This window comes from Xenopus laevis, chromosome 4S (genome assembly GCF_017654675.1).
Source record: "Xenopus laevis strain J_2021 chromosome 4S, Xenopus_laevis_v10.1, whole genome shotgun sequence".
Taxonomy (NCBI): Eukaryota; Metazoa; Chordata; class Amphibia; order Anura; family Pipidae; genus Xenopus; species Xenopus laevis.
In genome coordinates this window covers 6332789-6352473 of record NC_054378.1, presented here as the reverse complement: position 1 = coordinate 6352473, position 19685 = coordinate 6332789, and the positions used below count along the sequence as shown (strand labels likewise).

General features: G+C 42.6%; 1 protein-coding gene across 6 annotated transcripts in view; it reads left to right on the top strand.

Annotated features, from left to right (window-relative positions):
* Positions 1-19685, top strand: part of LOC108714932 (synaptotagmin-7) — a 230659-nt gene that overhangs the window by 188048 nt on the left and 22926 nt on the right. For all 6 annotated transcript variants that reach the window (XM_041560872.1, XM_041560871.1, XM_041560873.1 and 3 more), the window contains one exon: positions 7487-7622. In XM_041560872.1, the coding sequence (XP_041416806.1) occupies positions 7487-7622 (136 nt within the window). The remainder of the gene's footprint in view (positions 1-7486; positions 7623-19685) is intronic.

Below are 19685 nucleotides of genomic sequence, written 5' to 3'. Positions count from 1 at the left end.
CACTCCCTTCCCAGAGACTATTATCCACTGTTACTATAGGCACCATCTCTCCTACTATACTGCTATCCACAGTCACACTCCCTTCCCAGAGACTATTATCCACTGTTACTATAGCACCATCTCTCCCTACTATACCTGCTATCCACAGTCACACTCCTTCCAGAGACTATTATCCACTGTTACTATAGACACCATCTCTCCTACTATACCTGCTATCCCACAGTCACACTCCCTTCCCAGAGACTATTATCCACTGTTACTATAGGCACATCTCTCCCTACTATACCTGCTATCCACAGTCACACTCCCTTCCCAGAGACTATTATCCACTGTTACTATAGGCACCATCTCTCCTACTATACCTGCTATCCCACAGTCACACTCCTTCCCAGAGACTATTATCCACTGTTACTATAGAACCATCTCTCCTACTATACCTGCTATCCCACAGTCACACTCCTTCCCAGAGACTATTATCCCTGTTACTATAGCACCATCTCTCCCTACTATACTGCTATCCCACAGTCACACTCCCTTCCAGAGACTATTATCCACTGTTACTATAGCACATCTCTCCCTACTATACCTGCTATCCCACAGTCACACTCCTTCCCAGAGACTATTATCCACTGTTACTATAGCACCATCTCTCCCTACTATACCTGCTATCCACAGTCACATCCCTTCCCAGAGACTATTATCCACTGTTACTATAGGCACCATCTCTCCCTATATCCTGCTATCCCACAGTCACACTCCCTTCCCAGAGACTATTATCCACTGTTACTATAGACACATCTCTCCCTATATACTGCTATCCACAGTCACACTCCTTCCAGAGACTATTATCCACTGTTACTATAGCACCATCTCTCCTACTATACCTGCTATCCCACAGTCACACTCCTTCCCAGAGACTATTATCCACTGTTACTATAGCACATCTCTCCCTACTATACTGCTATCCCAAGTCACACTCCTTCCAGAGACTATATCCACTGTTACTATAGGCACATCTCTCCCTACTATACCTGCTATCCCACAGTCACACCCCTTCCCAGAGACTATTATCCACTGTTACTATAGCACCATCTCTCCTACTATACCTGCTATCCCACAGTCACACTCCCTTCCCAGAGACTATTATCCACTGTTACTATAGCACCATCTCTCCACTATACCTGCTATCCCACAGTCACACTCCCTTCCCAGAGACTATTATCCACTGTTACTATAGGCACCATCTCTCCCTACTATACTGCTATCCCACAGTCACACTCCTTCCCAGAGACTATTATCCACTGTTACTATAGGCACCATCTCTCCCTACTATACCTGCTATCCCACAGTCACACTCCCTTCCCAGAGACTATTATCCACTGTTACTATAGGCACCATCTCTCCCTACTATACCTGCTATCCCACAGTCACACTCCCTTCCCAGAGACTATTATCCACTGTTACTATAGACATCTCTCCCTACTATACCTGCTATCCCACAGTCACACTCCCTTCCCAGAGACTATTATCCACTGTTACTATAGGCACCATCTCTCCCTACTATACCTGCTATCCCACAGTCACACTCCCTTCCAGAGACTATTATCCACTGTTACTATAGCACCATCTCTCCCTACTATACCTGCTATCCACAGTCACACTCCTTCCAGAGACTATTATCCACTGTTACTATAGGCACCATCTCTCCTACTATACCTGCTATCCACAGCACACTCCCTTCCCAGAGACTATTACCACTGTTACTATGCAACCATCTCTCCCTACTATACCTGCTATCCCACAGTCACACTCCCTTCCCAGAGACTATTATCCACTGTTACTATAGACACCATCTCTCCCTACATACTGCTATCCACAGTCACACTCCCTTCCCAGAGACTATTATCCCTGTTACTTAGACACATCTCTCCCTACTATACCTGCTATCCACAGTCACACTCCCTTCCAGGATATATCACTGTTCTATACACATTCTCCCTACTATACCTGCATCCCACAGTCCACTCCCTTCCCAGAGACTATTATCCACTGTTACTATAGGCACATCTCTCCTACTATACCTGCTATCCCACAGTCACACTCCCTTCCCAGAGACTATTATCCACTGTTACTATAACACCATCTCTCCCTACTATACTGCTATCCCACAGTCACACTCCCTTCCCAGAGACTATTATCCACTGTACTATAGACACCATCTCTCCTACTATACCTGCTATCCCACAGTCACACTCCCTTCCCAGAGACTATTTTTCCCACTGTTACTATAGCACCATCTCTCCCTACTATACCTGCTATCCCACAGTCACACTCCCTTCCCAGAGACTATTATCCACTGTTTACTATAGACACCATCTCTCCCTACTATCCCTTTGCTATCTTCCACAGTCACACTCCCTCTTCCAGAGACTATTATCCACTGTTACTATAGGCAACCATCTCTCCGTACTATACCTTGCTTATCTCCACAGTCACACTTCCTTCCCAGAGACAAATTATCCACTGTTACTATAGGCACCATCTCTCCCTACTATACTGCTATCCCACAGTCACACTCCCTTCCAGAGACTATTATCCCACTGTTCTACTATAGGCACCATCTCTCCCTATATACCTGCTATTCCACATCACACTCCCTTCCCCGAGACTATTATCCACTGTTACTATAGACACCATCTCTCCCTACTATAAACCTGCTATCCCACAGTCACACTCCCTTCCCAGAGACTATTATCCACTGTTTACTATAGACACCATCTCTCCCTACTATACCTGCTATCCCAAGTCACACTCCCTTCCCAGAGACTATTATCCACTGTTACTATAGCACCATCTCTCCCTACTATACCTGCTATCCCACAGTCACACTCCCTTCCCAGAGACTATTATCCACTGTTACTATAGCACCATCTCTCCCTACTATACCTGCTATCCCACAGTCACACTCCCTTCCCAGAGACTATTATCCACTGTTACTATAGCACCATCTCTCCCTACTATACCTGCTATCCACAGTCACACTCCCTTCCAGAGACTATTATCCACTGTTACTATAGGCACCATCTCTCCCTACTATAAACCTGCTATCCCACAGTCACACTCCCTTCCCAGAGACTATTATCCACTGTTACTATAGCACCATCTCTCCCTACTATACCTGCTATCCCACAGTCACACTCCCTTCCAGAGACTATTATCACTGTTTTCTATAGACACCATCTCTCCCTACTATACCTGCTATCCCCCAGTCACACTCCTCCCAGAGACTATTATCCACTGTTACTATAGACACCATCTCTCCCTACTATACCTGCTATCCCACAGTCACACTCCCTTCCCAGAGACTATTATCCACTGTTACTATAGCACCATCTCTCCCCACTATACCTGCTATCCCACAGTCACACTCCGCTTCCAGAGACTATTATCCACTGTTACTATAGGCACTCATCTCTCCCTACTATACCTGCTATCCACAGTCACACTCCTTCCCAGAGACTATTATCCACTGTTACTATAGGCACCATCTCTCCTACTATACCTGCTATCCCACAGTCACACTCCCTTCCCAGAAGACTATTATCCCACTGTTACTATAGCACCATCTCTCCCTACTATACCTGCTATCCCACAGTCACACTCCCTTCCCAGAGACTATTATCCACTGTTACTTAGACACCATCTCTCCCTACTATACCTGCTATCCCACAGTCACACTCCCTTCCCAAAGACTATTATCCACTGTTACTATAGACACCATCTCTCCCTACTATACCTGCTATCCACAGTCACACTCCCTTCCCAGAGACTATTATCCACTGTTACTATAGGCACCATCTCTCCCTACTATACCTGCTATCCCACAGTCACACCCCCTTCCCAGAGACTATTATCCACTGTTACTATAGACACCATCTCTCCCTACTATACCTGCTATCCCACAGTCACACTCCCTTCCCAGAGACTATTATCCACTGTTACTATAGACACCATCTCTCCCTACTATACCTGCTATCCACAGTCACACTCCTTCCCAGAGACTATTATCCACTGTTACTATAGACACCATCTCTCCCTACTATACTTGCTATCCCACAGTCACACTCCCTTCCCAGAGACTATTATCCCACTGTTACTATAGGCACCATCTCTCCCTACTATACCTGCTATCCCACAGTCACACTCCCTTCCCAGAGACTATTATCCCACTGTTACTATAGGCACCATCTCTCCCTACTATCCCTGCTATCCCACAGTCACACTCCCTTCCCAGAGACTATTATCCACTCTTACTATAGGCACCATCTCTCCCTACTATACCTGCTATCCCACAGTCACACTCCCTTCCCAGAGACTATTATCCACTGTTACTATAGGCACCATCTCTCCCTACTATACCTGCTATCCCACAGTCACACTCCCTTCCCAGAGACTATTATCCACTGTTACTATAGACACCATCTCTCCCTACTATACCTGCTATCCCACAGTCACACTCCCTTCCCAGAGACTATTATCCACTGTTACTATAGACACCATCTCTCCCTACTATACCTGCTATCCCACAGTCACAACTCCCTTCCCAGAGACTATTATCCCACTGTTACTATAGGCACCATCTCTCCCTACTATACCTGCTATCCCACAGTCACACTCCTTCCCAGAGACTATTATCCACTCTTACTATAGGCACCATCTCTCCCTACTATACCTGCTATCCCACAGTCACACTCCCTTCCCAGAGACTATTATCCACTGTTACTATAGGCACCATCTCTCCCTACTATACTGCTATCCCACAGTCACACTCCCTTCCCAGAGACTATTAATCCACTGTTACTATAGACACCATCTCTCCTACTATACCTGCTATCCCAAGTCACACTCCCTTCCCAGAGAGACTATTATCCACTGTTACTATAGGCACCATCTCTTCCTACTATACCTGCTATCCCACAGTCACACTCCCTTCCCAGAGACTATTATCCCACTGTTACTATAGGCACCATCTCTCCCTACTATACCTGCTATCCCACAGTCACACTCCCTTCCCAGAGACTATTATCCACTGTTACTATAGACACCATCTCTCCCTACTATACCTGTTATCCCACAGTCACACTCACTTCCCAGAGACTATTATCCCACTGTTACTATAGACACCATCTCTCCCTACTATACCTGCTATCCCACAGTCACACTCCCTTCCCTGCTACTATAGGTACAATGTAGGGATCAGGGAATTTGGACCCCCCTTAAAGGCAGCTCTGGGCTCATGAACGTACAGTTGTACCAATGAACTCTGTCAATGGTCAGGAATTGTTTTTCTCACTGATTTAATATATAATGGATATGGTTTAGACATGTCTGTCAAAGAAGCACTTCTGTTATCATTGTTGATGTGGTCCTTTCCTATTAAACATCTCTCTTGTTTTGCAGCTGTAAATGTTGCCTCTTCAGTGTTTCCGTGTGTCCCTGCTGCTCTCTACCTGTCTGCTCTCTACCTCAATCGATTACTGTATTGCCAGTCATTTAATTCACTAACTTTTACCTGTCTCTCCTTTTCTACACACAGCTGTACCCCCATCTCCTCACCCCCTTTTTCCTCGCCCCCTTTTCCTCTTCTTTAACCATTGTGCACATTTTTAACAGGGCAGAGAAACTGTTACCTGCTGGCTTTGTGATTCACCAATGCTGACTGCTCATACTATGTAACTCCTTGTCTCTTTCTCCTGTTCTATAGTAACTGTATTATCTGTTTGTTGGCTGCTTCTCTGTGCTTCTCCTGTGCATGCAGGTCTCTCTATCCAGCCTGTATCTGCCGCTCCCTCATTTCAAGCTTTCCCTTTCAGGGGGATTTTGGAAGTCACTCATTTTAAACAGCTCCCCAAAACAACATTGCAATATTACTAACGTACATTTTATAACCAAACAATTATTAACGTCATTGCTTTGCTGGATGCACATTTCATTGCATTAAAATGCCCTCAGCTTAGTCCTATAATCCTCAGTCGTTATTTTTAAGGTGTCTTAATATTTATAATAATAATAATAAGAGTTGCTATAACTTTGCATTGATATGTTGGTATAGATGAAGACAAAGTGCTAATGAATATTATAACAAAGGGAAGGCAAGCAGTGATTATAATTTTCTTAGAATACAATAATAAAATGAGATCAATCAAGCATTCTTAATGACTGTAGCAAAGGAAAGTACTAAAATCATGACAGTTGTGGTTAAATAATAGACAAATGCCAAGTGCCATAGGCCTTATAAAACTCTCATTACTTCGGCAGATCCATTAAACCAGAAAGTGTTGGGCAAAATACGGGCCGTAGGTAGTCATTGTTTCATTGGAACCTGTGGTAGGGCTGAGATCTTAGATATTACCTTCATTAATATATTGATTTTCGTTACCGCTAAAGACAATTGTTGTAAGATGTCAGCATTATCCACATTCTGCAGTTGGCCATAATACATATATCTTACATACCCAAACAGTAATTCTATTGATTCACTCATTAAGCTCTTTAGTAACGAGTGCCTATGGCAACCAGACATACAGTGGACACTTGTGTAACTATAGACTCATGAAAATGGCATTTTTAATTCAGTTCTAGGAAGGCTTTCTGACTGGTCGGCATTGCTGCTCAATCAGAGCATTCGGAATAACGTTTAATTTTATCCGCTGTTGGGATAATGCCACATGGACTGGTTTAGGCATGTAAGTCACTGCGGTTTTCAACTTTAAAAATCTACTGTCAATCACTGTAAATTGACAGTGGAATAAAATACGGGGACCCTGACAAGCTCCTCAAATAGAGGTCTGGTCCTCCAGGAGAGGAGAGGACTTTCCCAACGCTGTGAAAACTCAGATTCTGATCCTTTCCTCCAAGCTGTAAATCATACTTATTGTCCTCTTCTCCAAATCTAAAGTTTATAACTTCTCCTCTGTCTTGCCTTTGCTGTCCTATTCATTTAGCTGGAGCTCTTCAATGTATAACTACTGGCATTGATATAGGATTAAGAGGAAGCAACGGGTCAACTGAAGGTAAATTTGGAACCAAATAGAACATAGGCACACTCCACCTACTGCTTCTGCAAAAATCTGAAAAAAGCTTCTTTTATTTTTGTGAGATCCCAGCAAACGTTTCGGTAGTAAATTTGGGCCTGAGACCACTCCATGTGTCATTCTCCTAATACAGTGTTTAGAGTTAATTTAATAGTGCTGCCGGAGATTGTAGCATTTTGCTCACCCTTGGAAAAAAACTGAAGTCTATTGATAGGATTGAAGTAACGTTAGGAGTGAAGCAGAGCCAAGGAACTGACACTCAACATAAAACTGGATTCTGCTGTTTTGGTTGCTCAACTTCAAGTCCATTTCTGGGTCCCACCAAGATCAGTTTCTGGATTGAATCTATGAATTTTAAGGATCAGATTTTGATTCCTTGTTTCTCTTTGAAGATTACAGACAGGTGGCAAGAGCACAAGTACGTCAGGAGTGCCGGGGCATGCGCAGCCAGAAGATCCTGATCGTAAAACAGATCAACATGCTTCTGTGTCCGATCTGGTGAACTCTCTGACGAGCGAGATGCTCATGGTAAGTAACTCTTTACTTTCTGGCAAGCTTTTTCATGTATGTCAACCTAATGTGAGCTAAAGAGAACTGCAGTGTATAGAGGTCACCCTGACGAGCTTACCGTGCCAGATTTTAATGCTGAATCAATAAGCATCCGCAGGATGGAGAGGAACTGGCTTCTCCCTGGCACCGACCCAAAGCAAACACACAAGGGACTGTAAGGATGGGGATAAAGCAAGGCAAACAGATACAGTGAGATAAAGAGATAGTGATAGGGAATTATATGGGAGAAGTGACAAAAACATCAAGGCATGTAGTGGAAAAGTTTGGTGAATTTACTGAAAAGAGTAGGCAGAAAATGAAGGACAAGGATATGGCTTGTTGTTATTGATTGGATGAAAGGGTGAGGTTGGCATGGCTGTTGGGAGCAAGGTACATATGGCCAGAAGTTTAAGAGTGTATGGAAGATGGCAGGGGTATGATAATAGGGGAATCACAACCACTGGAGGGGGGATGGGATATAAAAGACCCGATGGGTCCATGACCAATAAGCAAGCTCATTATATGCTTGAGAGATAAGTCATGCTTACATAGTTTGGGGGCTCTAGAAATTACTTTGCTTTGGGGCCCAGAAACTTTAAGCTACAAGTATTGTTCTTACTGTTGGTAAGAGATAGAGACATGGAGATCCAATTTTACATTCATTGCACTCTAGACATTGCTGGACTTTGTAACTTACTATCCTAACACCCTTGTAAAACAATTAGTTTATTGAATAGGGTTACATGCATTTACCTTCTAACTGAGTTCAACTTCAGCCCAGTGTCGGACTGGGATACCAGGGGCCCACCAGAAAACCTCAGATCTTGGGCCCACTGGAAAACTGTAGACTGTGGGACCAGTTTTCAAACTATTATTCCTCCTCTCCTCTCTCAAACTGTTTATTCTCTTAGTCTTGCATTACTTACTTGTACTTCTACACTATATTCTTCCATTATTAAGCATTTTTTCACCATAAAGAAATAGGAAATGACCATGAAATAGGCTAAATGGTTAGAAGCAAGAGACCCACTGACACCTGGGCCCACCGGGAGTTTTCCTGGTATCCCAGTGGGCCAGTCCGACACTGCTTGAGCCTCACCCCTTGTGTTGTGGGAATTGAAAACAGATGCCTCTTTGACTTTTTGCCTTAGGACCCAGTTTCCGCAGTTGCTCAGGGATGATCAGTGGCAATGATTGGATAATAGTGGGCCCTTTAACACAAGCAACCATTGCGGAAGTCCCTGGCAGAATGATTTATAGTACCATCTCCTTGTTTTGTAGAATCAGTTGCTCTTCCATTCTAAATTAAGCTTTGGAGATATTCACATGGGTCTCTTTTAATAGTGTTTCGATTTGCAAACTCAGTTCTTTAAAACGGTGCCATACAATATTCATGAACTGTATGACTAGTTATGAGAGCAAGTGTGTTTTATATATTGTTAAAGGTCTTGACCATCAATGTCTTACTGTCTTGTGCCATCTGGTGTCCAAGTGGCACCAAACTGGAGAAAATGGTGTTATGCTTGCCTGGCTTTATATCTTTTAACTAAAGCCTCTCATGGGGGCACCATTACATAAAACATATAGATCTCTAAAGTCACAATTAATAATAAAATATTCCTGCAAGTCCTTCTGTGAACATCTATTTGGCATTTGCCTCTTTTCCATTGGGGAGGGTTTTCCCTCTCGAAGGGAAAGTCTAGACAGAAGGCCTAGATCAGCAGTAATGGAAGAAGCATGTCCTTTATTCTCTGACTTTATATACCATTATCTTTTGATCAAGTTCATAAAACAATAGCCCACCAAATCGCTCACACAGCTCACATGTCGAGAGTCTGGAACGCGTAGATTCCCACAGCCCAAAACAAAGCGGAAAGTTCATGCTGTCAGGAAACGATCAAGTACTGGGATGGAGTATAAACAACATGGTTATTGAATCACTATAAAAATCTATACAGCCATTTATATGCTAGGATTTATATCATCAGAAGACCATTAAAGGGGATGTCTGCTCATAATGAAAGAAAATATATTTCCTTCTGGAAGGGTACTGTTGGGGAAGGCTTGGCTAAGGCACAGAGACTATCCATGTTCTTTCTATCAGACTGTGGGACTATTTACTTTATGCCCACATACTGTATATCAAATAACAAATATCGGAGCCGAGGGCAGCACAAGTTATAAACACATAGGGTTGCTATAAAACAGACACATATAGTGGCTGCTGGGGAGCAAGTGGAAACTATTGTACTGAAAATGTAATTCAGGATGCCGTCGTTTCTGATGCTCGGAATCAACATTACATCTGCATGTGATTCTTTAGACAGGAGTTTGCATGCATTGATGCAGCCCGCTGCGAGCACCCTTTGAGGTTGTGGTACCTTCAAGGTTCCCCTGCGTTAATAGATGCACTTGCATGAGATTTGGAACAGAAGTACCATAAATGTTGTCAATATGGGCAACGACGTCACCCATTTTTGTACATCTGCACCTGTAGTTGTGGTCCTAAATGGCCCAAAATTCCATGGGTCAGATATTTCCAATTCAATTCCAGTAGGAGACTTACTGAGATACCTATAGTCAGGACCGCCATCAGAAATCGCAGGGCCCCCTACGACAACATTTCCTGGGCTGCGCCCACCGCAAGCCCCACCTACAGGTCCGCCCCCAACCACACAGTAAAAAAAACAAAAAAATATTGGGGCTAGGGTTCCCACATGTTAATAAAAAATAAAAACATATTGGTGGTCAGGGCCCCCCATAAAAAAAACATTTGTGGCCAGGGCCCCCCCATTAAAAAATATTGGTGGCTAGGACCCCACATGAGAAAAAAAATTGGTGGCCAGGCTCCCCCCCCCACATTATGAGAAAATTGGTGGCCAGGGCCCCTTAAACGTCCATGCCTTCCCGAAGTCAGCAGCTCTCAGAAAGATGGTGGCCCCAGCTAATCAAGTAAGTGTGGCGTGGCCGGGCCCCCTTTACCCTCGGGCCCTCTACAACTCTCCCCCCTGTCCCCCCCGATGGCTGCCCTGCCTATAGTTAAAGACTGGGTGCACAAGTACCATACGTAAGTGCATCTGTTAATTTTAAGCATGTTACACCCAGTTCAGGTGGCCACATATACACTATGTTCAGGAACTTTGGTCAATGTTGACCTAACTGTCCAACCTGCGCATTTATTGTATTGCTACCCTTCTAAATGGCTATGATAGCTCATTCAGATGGGTTTCTCCAAAAATAAGCTTTGATAGGCCATTCAGATGGTCCTTCCAAACAGGTGTGGAAGTAACGGTTCCCACAGCTCCCTTCGAGTTATACTCAGTTGTTTGGACCATGTGCTCCCCCCCAAAAAAAAATAGATCAATGGTATTTGGCCATCCATGCAAGCAGTCAAATCAAATTCAGAAGTCTCTTGACATAGGGTCACCATCAAGGGTACACATTAAAAATGGGACCTGGGGAGTAGGGTTGCATTCTGCATACTGGCAGAAAATTTAGATTTCCAACTGGTTTATGGGTCTGGGGCATGTTTACTGGGATATTAAGTTTTTGCAACACCCCTGGCTTGTAGTTAAGTGACAGCTGAAGTGAATGGCAGCTTGGACCTTCCTGTAATAGAGAGAGCAATCTATAAATGCTAAACTGACAGCTACAAAAATATAGAAGGATGACATGACGGAGTGGGGAAGGAGACATAAAGGGGTAAGAAAATAGGAAGGAGAAAGAAACCTTGAAACAGTGCCCCATGATCCATCTTTTTCTCATTAAAAGCTATTTCTAGAACAATAAAGGGCAGATAGAGTTTCTGTGGCATTGATAAAAAGAGATTAAATAACCATTGCTTGAGAAATTCAACACTTAGCGCATTAACATTAGGGGGAGATGTATTCATCATATGGAAACCTCAGAGGGATTTATATAGGGCTGCTATCATGACTTCAGATTCCCAGAGAGAAATCTTGATGGAAACCACAATCAAATCCCTCTTTTTCCACTGATAAAAGCTCTAGACACATAGCCAAAGTTTAGGTGGGATAATATGTTTGTTAGAAAATAAGGGAATCCGTTGTAACTAATCCACAGATAATTCAGTATTTATATACATTACCAATGCCCAGAACAAAGAATCACACTATATATTTATCTCTGCTTTTAATGATATTACACACTACTTGAATGATATTAAATGATAAATTCTAGCCAATAAAACTAGCTATTCAGGGCGCTGAAATGTGGAACCATGATTGAGTGGTTAATATGAATATGTTCAATACAGAGAAGTGATGATACATTCCAGGTTCCACCATCTTTCCCATATCCATTACTCACTGACATTTTTTTTTCTGGGCAGATTTTAAGGATAAACAGCTTTGGCATAAATGAGAGAGTCATGGCCCATAAGTGCTCAAGCGCGGAAAATAAATCAAAGTCTCTGCAGAGTGATGTTAGAAATGGCTGTTCTAGATAATCAGGGAGATGCAGTGTGTGCCCTACTTTTTTTTCCAACATTATTGTGTCTAGGAACTTGCCTCGTTGTTTAGATGTATCCTACTCTCCAGCTTGGACTTTAGGTGACAGTTTGGACATTATCTGGTGCTCTGACTGCCCATTTGGAGAAGGAGAATTCTAAATGCAAATGCTTGAATTGTGTGACCTTGTATGCCCTTGAACATGATCATTGGCCTATTCCAAGCTCAATGCAATGGTAGGGATATAGTGTTAGCAGCATTCAGATCAGGATGAAAACCAGATCATGCCTCCTACGCATTCCTAGTAACAACAAGTGCTCAGAGGAGCATTAAGAAAGATCTGAGGCAGAAAACATTGAGCATTATTACCTGAGACAACTCCTAGCGGGAAGGCCCAGTAGCCAACAGTGATCAGAGCATCACTAGAAACATAACAGCAAACTGACAGGTTCAGTGGAAGGCAAATCCATCTTCCTACGTATGAGGGCCCAGAGCTGTGCCTCTTTGTTGACCTAACACAGCCAGGTTATACAGGGAGACCTCATGTAGGAGGTCAATTTATAGCTTTCCAATAGGCACTGCTGAACAATTAGACCATAAAAAAGTTAATCAATCAAGCCAATCGATTAAGTCTTTGAACTGATCAGTTTAGCGGTCAAGGTGCTGAAAGGAAGATTTCAGTTACAGTTTTAATAAGGATTGCTTTTCAGGCAGAGCCGTTGAAGGTTTTCAGGCTGTTACGTGGTGAGGCCAAGGTTAAGGGTAGGTCTGTGAAACCAAATCTTACATAAGAGCTTACATAATTAAGCCTGGCTAGCAGAACAGTCAACGAGTGAAGAGTTTTTGATTAAAAACTGACAGTTGGCCCATCCAGATTGAGTCTAGTTTATGGCTTCCCTTTATAACATATGGTTGAAAACAGGTCAGGTATGTTTTGGACAGGTTTGAGAACCAGGTCCTCAAAGACCCCTAAAATAATGTGATCATTGGCCTTGAGACTAACCAGTTGGATCTGTCCTATTTAACATATTCAGGTTTGGCTAAATCAGGATCCCCTTGTTTTGGTAACCATAGTCAAAGGAATCAAATCAAAATTTAGCACCTTTAGGAACAAAATGAAGCGTTCTTAGTCAAGAATATATGTCAAGATTTCAGAGAAGTGCTTTGGCCCACTGATGTGGTCCTCTTCCAACGGGTCACCATAGGTCTTTATTATGATCCAGTCTTTGGCCTTGTTGCCAAATACTTGCATCAGCCCTATATAGTCAAGCATGATTGGCAAAATCAGGTAAAGATCCCCTTGTTCTGCATCCTTAGCAATAAGTGGACATTCTGGTGTATGACCAGTCAATGATCAATGGGTCAAGGTTCCACACTGATCTGTCTAGAAGTTCTGAGTTCACCTGACAAGAAGACTGTAGGTTTAATATCTGTCAAGGTTTCAAGTGGAAGTGGTTAACAAGGGACATATATTACAGATGATAACAGTCTTAAGGACCCTTGCCTTCAAACACATAGAAGCAGAAAGGGTGGGAAGGAGATTTATACTAACTGCTCCCAACTTCTGGCAGGGCTTGAGGAGAAGATGTAAGGAATGACACTACAGTTTCGGCATTGAGACGCTACCTATTTACCTAATTTATATCCTCTGTTCCGCCATGCTTCATTTCCCAGTTGCTGTCCATTTAAATCTTCCTACTGCTTGTCTAAACACAGGAGAATTCAACTGTGCCAGTCACTTCTTTTCGGTCAGTTACTGAGAATAAATCCATGTACACGAGTCCAGCTTTGTTACTTCTTGTAAATTTAAAGAACTCTAATGCTTTAGAATGGGTTCCTTCTGGATTTAAAGGTAAACTAACCTTCAAATAGGAATGTTACAGAACATTACAATTTAGATTCATGTGGACAATTTTAGAATGAACCCAGGATATTTTTTTTACCAAAGGTGCCTGCAAACATAGGCTTGTTTAATTAGTATCATGCCATGGATGTAGTGTGTCGCTTCCCAATGCCAGCAGCCCTATCATGGATCCCTTTCAGATTCAGGTGCATCTTGGCCACATGCCCCCAGCCATGCAGTTACATGGCAGTTACATGGCAGTTACATGGCAGTTACATGGCAGTTACATGGCAGTTACATGGCAGTTACATGGCACAATGACACTGAACTGGCTTTTCCAGCAACGTAACAAAAGCATTAGGGATCATTCATGGTAGCAAGTAAAGTATCCAGAGTTCAATTGCAGACACAATTCCCCCTATTTTTTAAACATAATGTGTTATTTTCCCCACAATGCTAGCATAATCACAGCCACGTGTGGATTTGTGCATGTCCAATGTGTGAAAGAGTACATACTTGTGAGCTAGCCTGCTGTGGGTGTAGGCTTGAAAGACTGGGCAGGAGCATTGGGCACAAAAAACTGGGCAGGAGCAATCGGCATGAAAAACTGGGAAGGGGCAAGGAACTGGGTCAAAGGGGTTGGGCCACACAGGGTTGGCTTCCTCTATAGCCACTCTACTGCTTAAAGGGATACTGTCATGGGAATACGTTTTTTTTTTCAAAACGCATTAGTTAATAGTGCTGCTTCAGCAGAATTCTGCACTGAAATCCATTTTTCAAAAGAGCAAACAGATATTTTTATATTCAATTTTGAAATTTTGAATTCTGCTGGAGCAGCACTATTAACTGATGTGTTTTGGAACAAACATGTTTTTCCTTTAAACATTTGCAAATAGATTGCAGCAGACACGTGCACACTCTTTGCTGTACAAAAGTCAGAGTTTATTTATAGGTTTATAATTTATAGAGCTAACTAGAGCTTAACTAAAGTTAAAAGTTAAGGGTAATTACAACTACTCTTTTTGCTGGGGGACTTGATTTTAAATGCACTACAGACATACAGATCTAATAGACAGTGTTGTACAATGAGGGCCCTTGGTTTTAAATGCACTGCTGCTTATACATTTTGGCCAAAGTGTGGTACTAACCATAAAGCCTCATTTTCTGTAATTATTTTTAAAGGCAAACTGTGTGCTGGCAATTTTCTCCTTGTTTTTGTGTACAAATATTGGCTTTTTATTGTTAATAAAACAGACGTTTGTTTCAGAATTTTTCAATTGGGGGGGGTCAAGGCCCACCAGGCCTGCCACATCAGGGCCCCCCCAAGGGCCCCCTCCCCAGTCGCAGGACCCCCTCGTACCTGCTTTGAGTCTTCTTTATGCCATAGGGCGGGGGAGGGGAGGTCAGGAGCGCCGGTTCTGTGGAACTGGTCTGGGCTGGCGGGGCACACGAGGGCTTGGGCCCACCGGGTTTTTTGTCCAGTGTCCTGCCGGCCCAGTTCGATGCTGATTCTATTGATAGCTGAATGTGCGTCAAGCACAAGAAGATGCAGCTGCATGCTGCTCTGGCCACTTTCTCCGGAGCACTGGGGACGCGCAGCTCCCCAGTGCTCCATCTACTCCTCCATGCTCCTCGAACGGCGCAAGATAGTGTGGGTGAGTGATAGGATCGATCAGCCGGTCTCTAGGACCGCGCGGCTTAGGGGCTCCTGCCAGTCAAATCCGGCCCTGAGCATTCTACATAAACAAACTCAACTCAGATTGCTCTGAATCAATTAGCAAATGCACTTATTTGTGCTCAAACCTGTATTTAAATGCGCATTAAAGAAGAACTAAGGTTTAACTAAAGAAGTAGCTAGAAACGTTGTACATGATGTTTTGTGCTTCTGTACCAGCCCAAGGCAACCACAGCCCTTTAGCAGTAAAGATCTGTGTCTCCAAAGATGCCCCAGTAGCTCCCCATCTTCTTTTCTGCTGATTCACTGCACATGCTCTGTGCTGCTGTCACTTACTGAGCTTAGGGACCCACTCACAATATACAGTACACATTAGGGCCAGAACTAGGGGTAGGAGATTAGAGGGATTAAGATCCCAGGGTATTACTGACCCAGAGTAAGGAACCAAGTGTTGAGATAGGGATGTCAGGAGTTCCCCTAGTCTGCCACTGTAAGATATCCTGAAAACTGGGCAATATCCATCACATGCTGTCAACTTACTCTCTGCTGTATATTCCCTAGCCTGTGGGGATTCAGCCTATACGTGCTGTGAGTATATGCTTCCTTTATGCTGCTGTGTATGTTCTATACTCCATTGTGGATCAATGTGCTAAATGATCTCTGTGCTATTGTTCAATAAATATTGTTCTTTGTTTAACTGTTAAAGAACTACTGGCGCCCATCATTGTGCTATCGCACCTGGTTACAGTTACACTACACCCTTGCCTCCACACCGTTGCGAGGGCTTACCCCTGAGAAAGAGAGCTCATCGGTGGTCTCAGCCCACCAAGGAAAGTAGCTTAAACTGCCCTAGCACAAGTCAGTTTACTATAGCGCTACAGTTGCATAAAATGCATGGGTGCAACTGGCAGCAACTTAGAAGGTTATTGGGTTCCTGTCTAACTATACTGGTCTGCAATAGAATGATATGGACTGGCCTGCCATAGAGCTATGAATCCATTATTATAATGTTCGCTGAGGGTAATAATGAGGTGGGTGATTCTAATTTAAGAATGCATACTCACCCTGGCCCTTTAAACCATGAATCAACAGAAACAAGAGATTATTTTCCCTGATTTCATTATCGTCAAGCTCATCTCTCAGGCCGGTACTGTTGGATTTCTTGCATGACAAGTCTGTGGGGAAGAGGGAAAAATTGCGGAGCTTACTGATTGCATTTGCATGGTGCTGTAACCGATGGAAATAATGTGGTTATTATGACAAACTCTGATGAGAATTGATTTGGGGGGTGTAATTCTCAGTTCTTTAGATTTGTTTTTGTTTAACGTTTCTAATGAATTAAATCAAACTATGCGCACCCACAAAAGATTCCATATTTCTATCGTGTCCGTTTCGACCCATTCATTTGTTATTTGCAAGGAGTTCATCATTCAGGCACCTGAATTTTTGCAGAAAAATTGCATCTTTTGTGTGTGTTTTTGTGCTTTAATCCATCAAGAAAGAAGCACATTGAAAGTATAATTGAATCTCTTTTATACAGAGATGTTCATATCTGTCACCACAGAATAAATAAAAAATAAAACACCTACGTTTGGCCATACACAAAATATTTGCCACTAGTTGGGTCACTCCTGAGTCAGCATCTTATTGGTACATTTATGGAGTTTGGGCAGATATCAGTTGGCTGGCTGAAAAAAACCCTTCTAATACATCTTCTAGGCAAAGGGAGTCCCCTATAAGATATATTAAAAATTCTGTACTATTTCTGAAATAATCAATTTCACCTTCACAATTCCTCGATCAGCATCTGTTTCTCGTCATTTTTTATTCATGCAGCAGTTGGGTGTCAGATATTCAATGACGGTTAGATCCAATATATCTTATAGGGGGGCTCCTTTTGCCTAGAAGATGTATTAGAGCTCACTCTATTAAACTCACCAGACATCATGTCTCTCTACATGCAGAATTTGTGCAAAAGGCAGTTATTTTGTTAGATTCTGTTAGTACTGGAATCAGTTACTTGAGTGACCTCTAATACATCTGCTAGGAAAGGAGCCCCCCTATAAGATATATTGGATCATTCATATGACACCCAACTCCTGCAAGAAGAGGAGAAACAGATGCCGAGAGAAGAATAGTGCATATAAACTTGATTATTTCAGAAACAGTACAGAATGTTTAATTGATTTCATTTACAAAGCTTCTTATTTCAGTATGTTGAAGCTTGTATTAAATTTTCATTTATTTTTCAGGATAGTTCCCCTTTAACAGTAATCTTCCACTGAGCCCTCCCATTGAGCGGGTAGGGGTTTCAGGTTCCCTAGAGGTGGGTTAAAGGCACATAGGGGTCATATTTGTGACCCATACATAACTATAGTGGTGGGAGGCTTAATCTAATAGTTTGGGTTCAGTTATCTTATCACATAAGAAGGTTTATGAAGACCCACTACAGATCTTTTGTGGACATCACCCAAAGGGTTTTTTCAGCCAGCCAACTGATATCTGCCCCAGCTTCATAAATGCACCAATCAGGGGCTCAAGGTGACAGGTCTGCCTATACCAAAAGCTGGACCTGCCACCCACCCAAACCCTCCCCAACAACTCCCCTTCGTGCCCTGAACCTGCCCAACCTAATGTGTACCCCATGGATATCAGATCTACTTGCACATTACTATACCACAAGGCTGTCAATCAATCAGGTCTTGCAATGGCTATCTTGAGTATTACACCTGCGTCGGTGTATGATCATTCTAATGGACTAATCAGTCCGACTGCAACTTCAATGGTAAAATAAAGAAAACAGATGTCAAATTGATTGCTATATTGATTGCTATAGGTTTCAGCAGTGAGTTTTAATTTACACCATGGACAGCTATATGTTTTTAAGCTTTTCTCTTTAAGAATTTTAAAGGCAAAGATGAAATTGTTGGAATTGCTCTGTCCAGTTAGGAATACTGTTGCCTTGACATGTTTTGCTCTTCTGGTGAATGTCACCTTTCTAGCTGAGCCCTATAGCTTATTATAACACATATCTTTTCTTTAGATGGGATAACAAGAAGGTCTCTGTGACCTCTCATCATCTTGGATTGTTTCTTATAATTTGAGATTTTCTTGCTTTTTTTGCTAAATAAAGCAAAATTGTATCCCAATGAGGTCATAGTAACATTTTAAACTAACGCTGATAGTGTATGAGCCTAGTTATGGTGGAGAACATTTATTGTCTGTACGAGCTACTCTTGCAAGTACAGTTGAATAGATGTCAAAAAATTTACCAAATGCCCAAACCACCCTTCTATAATTCTAAATTTAGCATGACTGCCCCATAGCATAGTCACCCTTAAATTAAACCCTTTCTTATAGTAAGGCTGGACTGCCACTTCAATATTCAACTATGAACCAGAGGAGCAAATATCCAAACAGAGAGGCTAAATGAAAAAGAAAAAGGGTGAAGAGTGAAAAGCCAAATCAGTAGAGGAATAAGAAGTAGACAAAATTGGAATTTTGAGAGAAGGATCTTCTCATCTGGCAAGGCCACAAGTGGATCTTTATGGTGATGACTATCCAGATTTGGGGCCATTAGGCTGATCCTATTGATTTGGCCTTGAATCAATGATCAAACCACACCAGGGACCCATGCAGACCAATTGAAGTGAGATGTTCCATTTGGAGTGTCTATTGTTTTGGCTCAATATACAGGGCATTAAGCTGCTGACCAAATTGGGCAGGTTTGGAGACAGTATTGGTCTTTGCATGGCCAACTGAAAGAAGAGAGGAGAAACAATGCAATGGAAAGAGAGAGAAGGGTTTGTTAGTAAGGGATGGGAAAGTGATGCAGAAACTGTCATATCATTTGACTGATGGAATGTATATGACTTTGCAATATAGGGCTTTGCTTATGCTGCTTGGGACTGGTCATCGAGGGCCAGATGTGGACCTGTGTCGTATTTTGTAGGTTTTGCTTTTTGGGATATCCCTTGCACAGAACCCTGTATGCAATAACTGCCAATAACTGTGTATAGAGCAAGTTCCAATGAGCTGCTTTTATTGTGTCTCTC